The sequence below is a fragment of the Ursus maritimus genome, unplaced genomic scaffold, assembly GCF_017311325.1.
Source record: "Ursus maritimus isolate PB19 unplaced genomic scaffold, ASM1731132v1 scaffold_4, whole genome shotgun sequence".
Taxonomy (NCBI): domain Eukaryota; kingdom Metazoa; phylum Chordata; class Mammalia; order Carnivora; family Ursidae; genus Ursus; species Ursus maritimus.
The window spans coordinates 91,765,615-91,778,956 of record NW_024426552.1 but is presented as its reverse complement, the minus strand read 5'-3'; the positions used below and the strand labels follow the sequence as shown (position 1 = coordinate 91,778,956).

The 13,342-nt window shown below is 46.1% G+C and overlaps 1 protein-coding gene across 1 annotated transcript in view; it reads right to left on the bottom strand.

Annotated features, from left to right (window-relative positions):
* The window catches only part of LRRC31 (leucine rich repeat containing 31), a 28,289-nt gene that overhangs the window by 8,852 nt on the left and 6,095 nt on the right, over window positions 1-13,342 (bottom strand). Inside the window, exons 2-7 of the mRNA XM_008710297.2 lie at window positions 11,028-11,171; window positions 9,141-9,308; window positions 6,403-6,570; window positions 6,003-6,170; window positions 5,065-5,232; window positions 2,348-2,515 (exon numbers count right to left, since the gene is read on the bottom strand). Of these exons, the coding sequence (XP_008708519.1) occupies window positions 2,348-2,515; window positions 5,065-5,232; window positions 6,003-6,170; window positions 6,403-6,570; window positions 9,141-9,308; window positions 11,028-11,171 (984 nt within the window). The remainder of the gene's footprint in view (window positions 1-2,347; window positions 2,516-5,064; window positions 5,233-6,002; window positions 6,171-6,402; window positions 6,571-9,140; window positions 9,309-11,027; window positions 11,172-13,342) is intronic.

Here is a 13,342-nt window from a genome sequence, read left to right as displayed (position 1 = left end):
ATCTCTGCCTTCAAGGAGATGATCAACTGGGGGAAATACATTCATTGAGGAAAACACACAAATAAATACATAGTTACAAATTCTAATAGAGGCTATACAAAAGATACAGGGGCTCCTCATTTAGATCCGAGATGCTGTCTTTACAGGGAGACTTTATACTGAGACCTGAAGTCAGAGCTCCCCAGGAAAGAACAGGAGGCGGGTGAGGGCTGGGGGCACCCCATCCAGAGAACAGGAAGACCTGGAGACAAGGGGGAGCTCAGTGACAGGAAGGAACTGAAGAAGCCAGCTGAGGCTGGTTCAGGAAGCAAGGGGGAGAGTGGCCGAGAGGCACGAGGGCCAGATCACCTGGGCCTTTTAGACCCCACGAAGGAATGTGGATTTTACTAGGGGTGCTAGGGGCCGCCATTGTGTGTTTTTAAACTGGGTAGTGATAAGATCCAATTTACTTTGTAAATGAAATTTATAGATTATCTCCCCATAATAATATTAACAACTAACATTCACTGAGCATTTACTATGTGCCAGACACCTTTCCGAGAACTTTACATATATCAACACATTTAATTCTTACAACCTCATGAAGTCTTTACTATTATTCCATTTTACATTTTATAGACAAGGAGACTGAAGCACAGAGATGTCAAGTATCTCAGGTCACAAGAGCCAGAGCCAGGATTTGATTTTAGGCAGCCTGATTCCAGGAGATTTGAAGCCAGAAAATGTACCACATATGTCCCCCACAATATAATTGCAATCAATCTTCAGGAGTTCATAGCCCCCTCCCTCTAGACTGACTTTCTGATCCAGGTTAAGAACTCCTGATCTGAAAGATACGTATCTTGCTATTTTCCCCATCCAGACATGGGGACAAGGAGATGGGCAATGCTGGGAGCAGGCGAGGGGCACAGTTCACGCCAAGGACCAAGTCTATGTGGGTTGAACAAAGTACTTGGGCTGAAAGGGGGGCAAGAGTGCCCTAAATATAGAAGTCTTTGAATGTGGGGTGAATTATATGCATTCGTTTCTGTTAACAGTTATTAACAGAATATATTTCTTTCATTAGTAATAAACTGTGTCTGATCCATGGTACAATTCATTTTTCTAGAAATGTCAGCTGACATACAACACTTCCGGGGCCAGAGGGGGTCAGAGAGAAGGACTCTGTTTTCATCCTTATCCAGGAAGCACAAGAATACAAGTTCTCTGGTCTGTGTGTGTGCAGAAAAAGAGCTAACCTGCCAGGCCTGACTCTGCGACCCCCTAAAGGCTTCCTGACAAGGTTGGCTGGCATCCGGGCCTTTGCAGTTTGGCTGTGTTCCACCCATTCCTTACCTAACACGAGTGGATCGCTGTGCCTCCACTGCGTGTCTACAAATTCTAGGACTTAGGCTGAACACCAGCTTTCCTTCTGTGCTCTGGAATTTCGATATTTGCCAGTAGAGGGTAACTGTGTGACCACCCCCCAAGAAAAGCCCTGGATGGAAGGTTCAGGTGAGCTTCCCTGGAAGGCGTCCTTTCACCTGTGTTGTCAGAAGTCGCTGGGAGAAGGACGTGTGTGCTGTGTGACTCCACAGGCAGAGGTCTCTTGGAAACTTGTACTTGGTTTCCTCTAAACTTTGCGCCACGCACTGTTCCCTTTGCTGATTTTGCTTTGTATCCTTTTGTTGTAATAAATCCCAACAGTGAGTCCAACTCTACGCTGAGACCAGTGCGTCCTCCTAGCGAATCACTGAACCTGAACGTGGCACTGGGGACCCCCATCCAGCAACGTGTGCCCGAAGTGCTTTGCTCGAGTGGCTATTTCTGCAAACTGATGGAAAGTACCTTTGCCTCAAAATATCTCCTTCTACTTGCAGACGATGTTCTTGCCCCCGAAGAGGCAGACATTCCAGATTCTGCAGACCCTTAATCTGGGCTGGACTGTATCCATGACCTTCAAGCAGGCCCAGATTCCTAGCGAGGACAACAAATCCTGCTAGAAAGCGGACGCTGGGTAGTCAACGAGGTTCACACACTAGCGATTCCCTCATCTTTCCCGTCAGACTCCCAGCAATCCAGTTTATATTGGCATCTCGGTGAAATCCCAAGTTACCATGGATATGGACCTCCAGAGTTGGCTGCATACAATTTAGATTTTAAATGCTAAATTTGCAAATGCCAGCCACAATCATTCATCTGGCCTTCAGAAAGCCACTTTTAAGAGAGCACATTTCCTGAAAAGAAGACACACTAGGAATTCAGGAGTTTGCCTATGGCTGAGGCTTGGCATGAAATTCCTATGTAGGGAGTACGCGTTCCCGTGTGTTACTGTACACGCCTGCAGGGGTCTGGGGGATTCTCTTACCGAGCGCGGTAAAAGTCTCAGTCTCCAGGGCACAGCTGTTGATGAGTAAGGACTTCAGTGTGGGTAGAAATCGGAGCCGGCTGAGCAGGTGCTCAGAAGAGCTGCCCATCCTTTTGTTGGCGGATAAATCCAACTCTTGAAGACTCGAGAGTAAAGGGACTACCTGGGCTGTGAAAATGTCAGCAGTGACACGTTTTAGGCACCATCTCACAAAGAGTCTTCTGGATATTTGGGTCCCACAGTCCCACAGTCTCCCTCCCTTACACGCACACACACCAGCCACCCTCCCCCGTGTGTAGCTTGGGCTGTTCTACTGCCAAGCCTCTCTCTAGGCTAGACGTTAGGAGCAAAGACCCTGGAGACAGAACTGGGTTCTAATCCTGCCTCTGCTGCTAAAGAACTGTGGGATTTCAGGAAAGTTACTTAACTTCTCTGAATCTCAGTTATCACAACAACAACAACAACAACAACAACAACAACAACAACAACAGAACTCACAGGGTCATTGGGAAGATAAAATGACTTGGTATATGTAAGCATGCTGGGATCTCTGTGCGGCTGGCTCACCTCCTCAGAGCCTTCCGGGGCCCCCTAAGCCACAAAAGCCCGTGGTCACGATCACATCACCCTATTTATTTTTGTTTATGTGTTTGTTTTCTGTCCTCCCTCACCGAAGGTGAGCTCTGTCTGTAGGGCCTGCGTCCTCCCGAGTGTGCGAAGAATCTAGAACACCGGAGGCACAGACATTTGTGGAAGGAGGGATGGAGGATGGGAAGGAAAGGAAGGCAGGCAGGTGGGATCCCAACAGATGTAACGGTTTCTTCCTCTTCACATGTAGTTGGTTTATTCCTGTCCCTACCAGACTGGGGCTCCTGGACTATGATTTTCGCTTAGCCCATGGCACAGTGCCTCGTACGACTAGATGATGAATCAAAGTTGTTGGCTAAACGATCTGTAATTCCATTTCTTTGGAGCTATCTAGAATGATCAGATAAAAGAATGGTGAGTTATTTAACCTCATAAGGTATAAACGGAATGTGTTTTCATTTCCATCTTCTCAAAATTAGGCAGTAAGAGAACGATGCAATTTGCTACAGTTCTTAAATAATCATTAGCTTTCCAGGGCTGTTCACCCGTGTTCGTGGCTGAGAATCTGGTGAGAGAAGCTGGTGCTCCTGTTATGCTAGCGGTAACAGCTGGGGTCCCTGTAGCCCTGGAACCTTCCTCTGGTAACAAGATGAGGCGATATTCATGTTATTCGGTTGTATCGAGGGAAATTCATTCTTTGGAACAGGTGCACCAATAATTCAGGAGTATCTCCTCCCGGTGTGACGCTCAGACATAAAGGGGACGGTGATACCCCGTACGCTCCATCTGGAGCTCAGAAGCGGCTTGTTTTGTTCCTTTAAAATCTTTATAAAAGCCTTGAACTTCTCTCAGTTTTCCATATTGAGGCATGAGTCCCAAATGTAATTTAGCAGGTCTAAAATATAGATATTCGACCTAAGAACCTATTTTACTCTTTTCCTTCCCAAATTGTACTAAAAACAACTAAAAAATTCTTTTTACTCTTGTTCTTAATTGATTCATTCATTCGATCATATTCAACAAGCATTTCCTGGTGCCAACTATATGCTAGCCCTGCACCTGAACAGAAGAGAGACACTGAAGGGGCTCCCTACACAGTGGGGGCTGCTGATCTGGACAGTGAGCAAGGCCAAGGCCCCAGGGACAGAGCCCAAGCAAGTGGCTGGGGTGGAGTCGAGGAGGGGAAGGCTAGGGAACAAAGTCAGAACGACAGAGGAGGAATAGGGGACCATTTGGACTCGCGGTAACCTGGGCATGAGATGGCGGTGGCCTGGACCAGGGTGGTAGAGGTCCAGAAGGTGAGCTGTGGTGAGATTCTGGAGGTGTTTTGAAAGTTGACTGTGGCCACAGATGGAATTAAACCCTTAATGGCAAGGCCGCGCTCACGCCGTTATGGGAAACTGCATTTATACATTACCTGTTATAATGACAGGATCATGTCTACAGTGGAAAGTAAGTGTAGACACCTGAAGTTATAACGTAGACCCGTGGTGCACCACCCTAAATTCTTCTGTAATTTCATTTGTACCTAAGGGACTTGACTTCAGTCATTAGTCAGAAAGCCTCAACGCCCTTTGTTTGGCTTTCTCTCTACATCCCTGTTTGAAACAAACTTTGTGACTAACAGAGTCATTTCTTTTTTCTTTTTTTTTTTTTAAAGATTTTATTTATTTATTCGACAGAGATAGAGACAGCCAGCGAGAGAGGGAACACAAGCATGGGGAGTGGGAGAGGAAGAAGCAGGCTCATAGTGGAGGAGCCTGATGTGGGGCTCGATCCCATAACGCCAGGATCACGCCCTGAGCCGAAGGCAGATGCTTAACCGCTGTGCCACCCAGGCGCCCCTAACAGAGTCATTTCTAAACAGTAACATATATTCAAAATTTTCTCCACCAAGCGCCGCATTCATCATTTACAAATATGTGTAGGAGGAATTTAGATTCACTAACATTTCCCGGGCAAGTAATACATGCCAAATACAATATTGGGGCATTCACAGAACGTTTATGATTTGATGCATTTGGTAACTTCATAAACAGTAAATTTAAGGGGATACCTCAAATTTGCCAAGTTCCAAACAGATACTGAGGTTCCAAAAGTCTTTCCATGGCTCTGTCGTTCACACTTACTCAGTGACGCCACGTCATCTGCCGTTAGCGAGCACTGGTGAAGATCCAAAACTTCTAGACACTCCAATGTGGCCAACTGAGCTGATGAGTCCTCAAAACCTCCACCCAGCTCCCTGTTGCAGGAAAGGTCTAATTTCTTCAGTTCACACAAATACCTAAAAGCGGCATCTACAAAGAAAGTCAAAAGTCCCATTCTGACAAGTTAGAAGATGGAAGGCAGGTGTGGAACAGGGGAGGATGTAGGTGTGGAGAAGGGAGATAGAGAAAATATACTGGGTTGAGAAAAGCCAAGATGGAGAAATAACTTTAGACTTCCTACCATCTGGCCCTCCTTGGACTTGATAGTGGCTTCAAATTCCCCCACCCCCACCCCCTAATCTGCATCGACTGCCAGTGGCTTTGGTGGAACCCTGCAACTGATAGTTCTCCTCCTCCCACGCTGAGCATTGGCATTTCACAGAATTCTAGACTTACTCAAACTGCCAGCAAGATGGATATTGTAGGCTCTGTAAGTCGAAGGAGAACACACAATTTCATGTCACGTTCTCCCTACAGATGCCACTGAAGCTATTCTTTTTATCAGTACCAATTCCTTCCTACTACTGAGCATAAAATAATGCTGACATTTTCAAAAGTAAGAGAAAAATGGAGAGCTTTCATAGCACATAACTTTTCTGTTGCCCAGTGTCTATCTCAAACCCAGAATATCCCGGCCTTTTCAGAGGTAGCTATTTTGAGAGGTAATTTTTAGAATCATAAAAGTGTATGCTTACCGTAAAAGATTTAGAAAAGAATAAAACAAAGAAGATTTAAATTACCCATAATCTCATTCCCCAATATAACCCCTGTGTATATTTTGTTGAATTTCCTAACAGCTTAAATTAAATATAAACTAAAATTACATATGTGTATAAAAACCTCAGTCATTGCTAACTCACCCAGTAGTCTGACACTCTCTTGTGATAGTCCACATGAATGTAACTTCAGTACTTTCAGATTTGAGGTACTTTTTAATCCCTGAGCAATACTGTTCAGACTTGCACCGATGTTTCTGTTAATGGAAAGATCGAGGACTTCGAGATTTTGCATCATGGGTAGCAACTGACCTAGAGAGAAGTGAATCCAAATGAGAGGAGCAGCTCAGTGAAAATGCGTGGTGTGAATGCTGGGGCAGGAGGGGGAGGGAAGCCTCGTGTGACCTGTGGCCATAGGGAGCCACTCTTCCAATTCAGGGCAAGAGAAAACACAGCCAACTTGGACCCTTTGACTCTCAGGCTGTCTGATCGTGGGCATCTTCACATTTATTTTCTGGGGAGGACTCCTCCAAATTCCACTTACCCACAAATGCCCCATCTTCAGATGTGAGGCCACAATCCACAAGCTCAAGTGTTTGTATCTTGCTCCCTTCTTGGAACTTCCGGAGGATCAGAGGTAAGTTTCCTCCCACTTCACTGTTCCAGGACAAGTTCAGCTCTTCCAGGTCGGGTATCATCTCGAGTGCTTCTCCTGTTACAAAATAGCCCGAAGATGGGGTCGATTGCTAATCCACAAAGCAGGGAATCCATCTCAAAATCAGCACAAGCATTTTTTATGGAATGATAACGGCTGGGCCAGGGACTGGTTAGGTGCCGAGGAACAGTGCAGACTGTTCCCAGCAGGCTGAGATTTACAGGCACGGCGATTCTAGTCCCTCCAAAGTTCAGAAGCCATGCCTATGTACAAAAATCTTTGTAGGGGCGCCTGGGTAGCGCAGTCGTTAAGCGTCTGCCTTCGGCTCAGGGCGTGATCCCAGCGTTCTGGGATCGAGCCCCACATCAGACTCCTCCGCCGGGAGCCTGCCTCTTCCTCTCCCACTCCCCCTGCTTGTGTCCCCTCTCTCGCTGGCTGTCTCTATGTCAAATAAATAAATAAAATCTTAAAAAAAAAAAAATCTTTGTAAAGCAAACCCCACCTGCCAGTAGGGTGGTTTCACTGAGTTGTTTTTGTGGTAGTAAATGCTTGTACTCTTCCAACTACTTTCTCTCCTCCACCCTGTCTGCGGTCAGCATCACTGGGAAGCTGGGCCAGAGGACCAGGTGCGGCCAAGCAGGGCACTGGCCACCATGAGGGTAAAGCTCACTTTGACATCAAGAATATCACAACTAAACCGAGCCCTCCAGAGAACAAGTAATAAAGCATACGGTGCTGGCAGCTCCTAACAGCCATGCAACCTTGGAGGGTAGAGGAGGATGCAGGGAGAAAGGGGTGGGACTTGACATTTCTGAAACCCTTTTGCAGACAAAAGCATCCGCGGGCTGGAATGGAGGCTGGGAGAGAGCAGGGACGTGCCCAGGGAAATCAGCCTTAGGAATAACCTCCATTGCCTTGGGTAGAACACATGGAAAACGCACTTTCTCAATGTGCAGAGTCAATCTCTGCACCAAACAATTAAGAGTACTAGAAAGTCCCTGTGTCTAGAAGGCTCTCCCCCACGATCCACTACCGGACTTGGACTCCTACCGTTAGCTATTCCTTGTGTGGACCTGGCTTTCAGGAGTCCAGGAGCCTCACGTTAAGATGCATGATCTCCCAGCGCAGATGCCATTTTGTATGCCATCGCCAGTCAGTTGGGGTGGCCTTCGATAGCCCTGAAGCACTCCTCAGCAGCAGGGACAGAGAGTGTGACCGATCAGCGTGTCTGCAGTGCACCTGGTGCTGGGGAGCCACGCACCTGTCGTCCTACACTAAGCAGTGGTAACGGGTATAATAATGTTGGGACGCCTCTTGACTGATGGTGTCTTATCATTAAACCATTTATTCTCCCTGTACCCCATCTGCCATCAAGGCTCCCTTCTGATGGGAGAAAGTGCAGAAGCCCTTCCAGACGGGAAAAGGGAACAGGTTACAAAACATCCTAGCAGCAAAGATGCAGACTCCCTCCTGAGCCGGAGAAGTTTGGAGCGAGTCCCAGGGCAGAAATTCCATTTCCTGATTTCTTAAGGATGAAAGATCATGAACAAAAATTAGATTAATTGCAGAAAAGAAGGAAACTACATTTTCTCTTCACCCGAGTAACAGTGAGTTCAATTTGCAGCTCAGCTACACAGTAACCAGCTGCTAACAGTGAGGCTCAGCTGATCACATAAAGCCACTGAAGGTTAACTGTGAACGGGGGAGTAGCGGAAGGAGAAACTCTCCGTTCTTGAGCCGCACTATGTGCCAGGCACGTAGTAAGCGCTTCGCAGAAATCATTTAATCCTCACAATAGTTTTTTGAGGTGGATATCAAATGCATTTCAGAAATAAGAAAGCTGAGGCTCGGGAAGTTTAAACAATTTGTCCATGCGGGTAGAATTTGAGCCAAGACCTGGCCAGCTCTGAGATGTATGGTGTTTCTCCGCAGCTGCAGGAAGGGTGGGCCAGAGGGCATCAACTGACCCTGACTTTCTGCAGAGGATCAGAGAGAAGACATTCGACATGAATTGTGTTGTTTTTACAAAAATCTTGCGGAGATGTAAATGATCAAAATACGTCACTGAAATAAGAAACTTCAGACCCAAAGACTTTAAAAGTATGAATGGCATCTAAAACCAGCAAGGATTGGAGTAAAGAGTTGGGTTAGGAGCATGACAGATTTTATCCTACTTCTGTGTTATTCTGTGTTCAGTATATAAACTAACTTAATTGAGGTTCCAGTTCTAGTTAAACCATTGCTTTTATTTGTTTTGGTCAATTTTTTTAAAAATGGGAATGGAAAAAAAGAGATTATTTTGGAATTGGAAAATAATCATTCTCTACCCCCAACTCCTCAATTTCACAGACAAGTAACAGATCGAGAGTAAGCAAATTTGATAAATTATCTCCATTTAAATTCCATGAGAGCAGGTATCCATCTGCCCAGCTGTGTTCCCTTCTCTATCCTGGGGCTTACCACGGCGCTGGTAGGTACCGGCTGCGTAGCTTTTTAGAAGTTATGCAAGTGCTCAGCATGGCATTCCATCATCCATGTGCTCTCATCCATGAGCACCCGAGGGGGTGTGACCCAGATAGTTTGCCCTTGACACTTCAAAGCTGCTTCCAGTGAAGCATTCATCATACCCAGGGCTCGAACATCATCCGTGGTAAGTCTGCAGCTTCCCAGCCTCAGGATTTTTAGCTTGCTGACGAGATGCATTTGCTGGGTGACTGAATGGAGGTTTCCACCTACAGAATCATTCCAGGAAATATCCAGTTTTTCCAAGTCTGGGAGAAAAGGCAGCAAAGCAACTGGAAACAAACAAGAGGATATACAGATTTGCATCTGTAAGGTGCAATTGGTAGTAAATAGGATCAATGCCTATTGCACTATAAGATAGAAGGGAGGGGTGGACATGCTGGCTTTTAGCAAAGCAGGGATCCCTCAGCCATGCAACTGGGGAGAGAGTGGTGTTTACATTTCCTATTTCCTAGGATACTTTCCATTTCTGCCAAGTAAATGCACTCCAAAAAATGTAGTGATATCTTGATAAGATTTCATAGGAGCTCCTTTATTGTAGCAGAAATGGTCATTCTACTGTTACTACCACTGTCACTGTGATATGTATACTAGACCTTTATTTTGCAAAACATTCTGACATCCCTCACCCCTTCATCCTATTGGATCCTTGGGCTGAAAGCTGGAGGACTGCGATGTTGGCCAGGATTGCTGAGATTGAGGGTATCCGTTACCCTTTCTTTAAATCATGATTACCTGGGTATCACTACCTTAAAAAGCTCCCATTGTATTTAAATAGGCCAACATGTGGAGGTTTAGACAGGCCCAAAGCCTGACCGGAACTTTCTCTGAGTATCTGCCATTGCTCATTAAAAGTGACGTTACTGTCTATGAAAAAGATTCGCTAAGGCCATCTTTATCTCCTGAAGCAACGACACTCAAGAGTGGAAATGCCAACTTAGAGTGGGTAAAGCATCTTCGCTTGTTTGCTTTTAAATATCTGTCTTGAAGGTTAAGGGCAGCAGTCAGAAGTAGCAAGCTGAGCTCTTACAGTCATAGGCACAGCAGCGTCCAAAATCCTGAAGCCACGCTTAGGGGTGAAATTTGCTTTTGCTTTTTGTTGTTTTACTAGACTTCAATTTCAACTTGCTCACCAAAATCCTAACTTTATAAAGCATAAAAGTCTATTGAACACATTAAGAAGGAACAAAAATTAAAAACAAGATTGCTGGGGCCCGCTCTCAGAGACTGCAAGTCGGTGGGTTTGGGTTGAACTCAAGTGAACACAAGCTCTGCTAGTGATTCTGCCGAGCAGTCATCTGGAAACACAGACACGGGTAGGGTTCTCTCTTAAGAGAATTGCCCAAAATAATGGCATGGAATTTAAATAAAATAGTCAAGGACCCCCTCACTCATGATTCAGTTCTTTTGATACGTCTGTGCTGGCAGACACATCTACTTTGATCAAAGACTCGACTCAAGGTCTCTGAGAAAAAGGGAAAAGAAAGGCGGTAATAGTTGGGGGGGGGGGCGTCTTCACAACCAGACGCCTGCTTGCATGAGACAAGCGGTGGTCACGCTGTTGAGCACACAAGTTGTAAACAACTATTGCTGGTAGTTCCGCTTTCAGTCCACACGTAATTGAGCACAACACCCCTTGACATTCCCAGCGGGGCTCAGCTTTGTGGATGAGTTGCACGAGTTTATACCATATTGTGTGCAAGACAAATGTTTTTCAGGGGGTAAGGAGCAATCAGTAGGGAGGTAAAATTCTCAGGAAGAACAAACAGACAAATGAACCTTCCTCCTAAACTTGGCTCAAATCTTCGAAGCTTGAGGAAGGTCAATTAGCTTGTTTTAAAAAACAAAACAGTGGCGCAGCCGGTATTCCTGAGCTGTCTGGGGCGGCGCCGAGACCTTGGGTTGCCAGGGTGAGCAATGAGCGTGTTCTGCCCGCTCACTCGACCCGAGGGCTCCCGAGGCCCTCCGTGCGAAGCCAGCCGCATACAGACCCGCTTCCCTCACGTCCGCTGCCGTCAGTCTGCAGTTGTTCAGATCGAGGCACCTGTCCACAGCCGTCGTGCCCAGCTTCCGCGGGAACGGCTCGTTTTTCTCCATCCTGGATCCCAATTCCACTTCCGAAGCGAGAGGCTGAGCTGCGTTGTAAGAATAAAGAAGAACTCGCCGTGAATGACAGATCGTATGAACGACGCATTGTGATCACAGTGAGACAGGTCAACAGACCGACAGCAATGCTGAGCGGGTCCTTTGTGAAAGATCGACCCGGAAGGGGAAGCCTCTACCAGACGCTGAACTTGACCCCTGTCCTGCCTCCGGGTGCTGGACACTGAGCACTCCAGTGACCCTCTTCTTCTTCTTCTTTTTTTTTTTTTATTAAAGATTTTATTTATTTATTAGACAGAGAGAGAGACAGCCAGCGAGAGAGGGAACACAAGCAGGGAGAGTGGGAGAGGAAGAAGCAGGCTCATAGCGGAGGAGCCTGATGTGGGGCTCGATCCCATAACGCCGGGATCACGCCCTGAGCCGAAGGGAGAGGCTTAGCGACTGCGCCACCCAGGCGCCCCCAGTGACCCTCTTCCTAGCAAGGAAACGGAGGACCTCAGGGGCTCTTCTTTCACAGCCTGACAGGGGCTTCTCGGCGTGTAGACAGTGTTGTCTTGCTGGACGAAGCGGCGAACTCGTTAGCACAGCGATTAAGCGGAGCGCTGCTGAGGGACACAGAGCCGCGCTCAGGCCAGGTGGGGAGCACAGGTATTTGACCAAGCAGGTGAAGAAGGGGAAACACTGCGACCACTGCTGGGAGCTTCAGTTGGCTGCTGGGAGCCAATGAAACGCTGCCGGACTCCTAGACCATTCAATGGACAGATCCAGGGAGGGGAGTGCCTGGGAGAGCTTTTCTCCACCACCCTCCCTGCCACAAGAATACACTCAGAAAGCCTCATTTGAACTAGAAGCTGGTTCTTTGAGAGAATTAATAAAATTGACAGACCACTGGCAAGACTTATCGAAAAGAATAGAGAAAAGACCCAAATTAATAAAATTATGAATGAAAAAGGAGAGGTCACAACCAACACCAGTGAAATTGGAAGGATTGTTAGAAACTTTTATCAACAGCTTTATGCCAATAAATTAAGCAATCTGGAAGAGATGGAGGACTTCCTGGAAACCTATAAACTACCAAGACTGAAACAGGAAGAAATTAATTTTTTAAACAGGTCAATTAATTATGAAGAGATTGAAACAGTGATAAACAACCTTCCAAAAAACAAAACTCCAGGCCCGGATGGTTTTCCTAGGGGAGTCTACCAAACATTCAAAGAAGAAATAGTACCTATTCTCCTAAAGCTATTTCAAAAAATAGAAAAAGAAGGAAAGCTACCAAACTCATTCTATGAGGCCAATATTACCTTGATCCCCAAACCAGGCAAAGACCCCATCGAAAAGGAGAATTACAGACCAATTTCCCTAATGAATATGGATGCCAAAATCCTCAACAAGATCCTGGCTAATAGAATCCAACAGTACATTAAAAGGATTATCCATCATGACCAAGTAGGATTCATCCCTGGGATGCAAGGGTGGTTCAACATTCCCAAATCAATCAATGTCATAGATTTTATCCAGAAAGAAAAATTCAAAAATCATATGATTCTCTCAATAGATGCAGAAAAAGCATTTGACAAAATACAGCATCCTTTCCTGATTAAAACCCTTCAGAGTGTAGGAATAGAAGGTACATTTCTCAATCTCATAAAAGCCATCTATGAAAAGCCTACTGCAAATATTATTCTCAATGGGGAAAAGCTGGAAGCCTTTCCCTTAAGATCAGGAACTCGACAAGGATGCCCACTCTCGCCACTATTATTCAACATAGTACTAGAAGTCCTTGCAACAGCAATCAGACGACAAAAAGGGATCAAAGGTATTCAAATTGGCAAAGAAGTCAAAATGTCTCTCTTCGCAGATAACATGATACTCTATATGGAAAACCCAAAAGAAGCCACTCCCAAACTATTAGAAGTTATAGAGCAATTCAGTAACGTGGCGGGATACAAAATCAATGCTCAGAAATCAGTTGCATACTTCATCAAGATAAAAAGCTTCTGCACAGCCAAGGAAACAGTCAAAAAAAACTAGGAGGCACGGGGTGCCTGGGTGGTGCAGTCATTAAGCGTCTGCCTCTGGCTCAGGGCGTGATCCTGGCGTTCTGGGATCGAGCCCCACGTCAGGCTCTTCCGCTGGGAGCCTGCTTCTTCCTCTCCTACTCCCCCTGCTTGTGTTCCCTCTCTCGCTGGCTGTCTCTCTC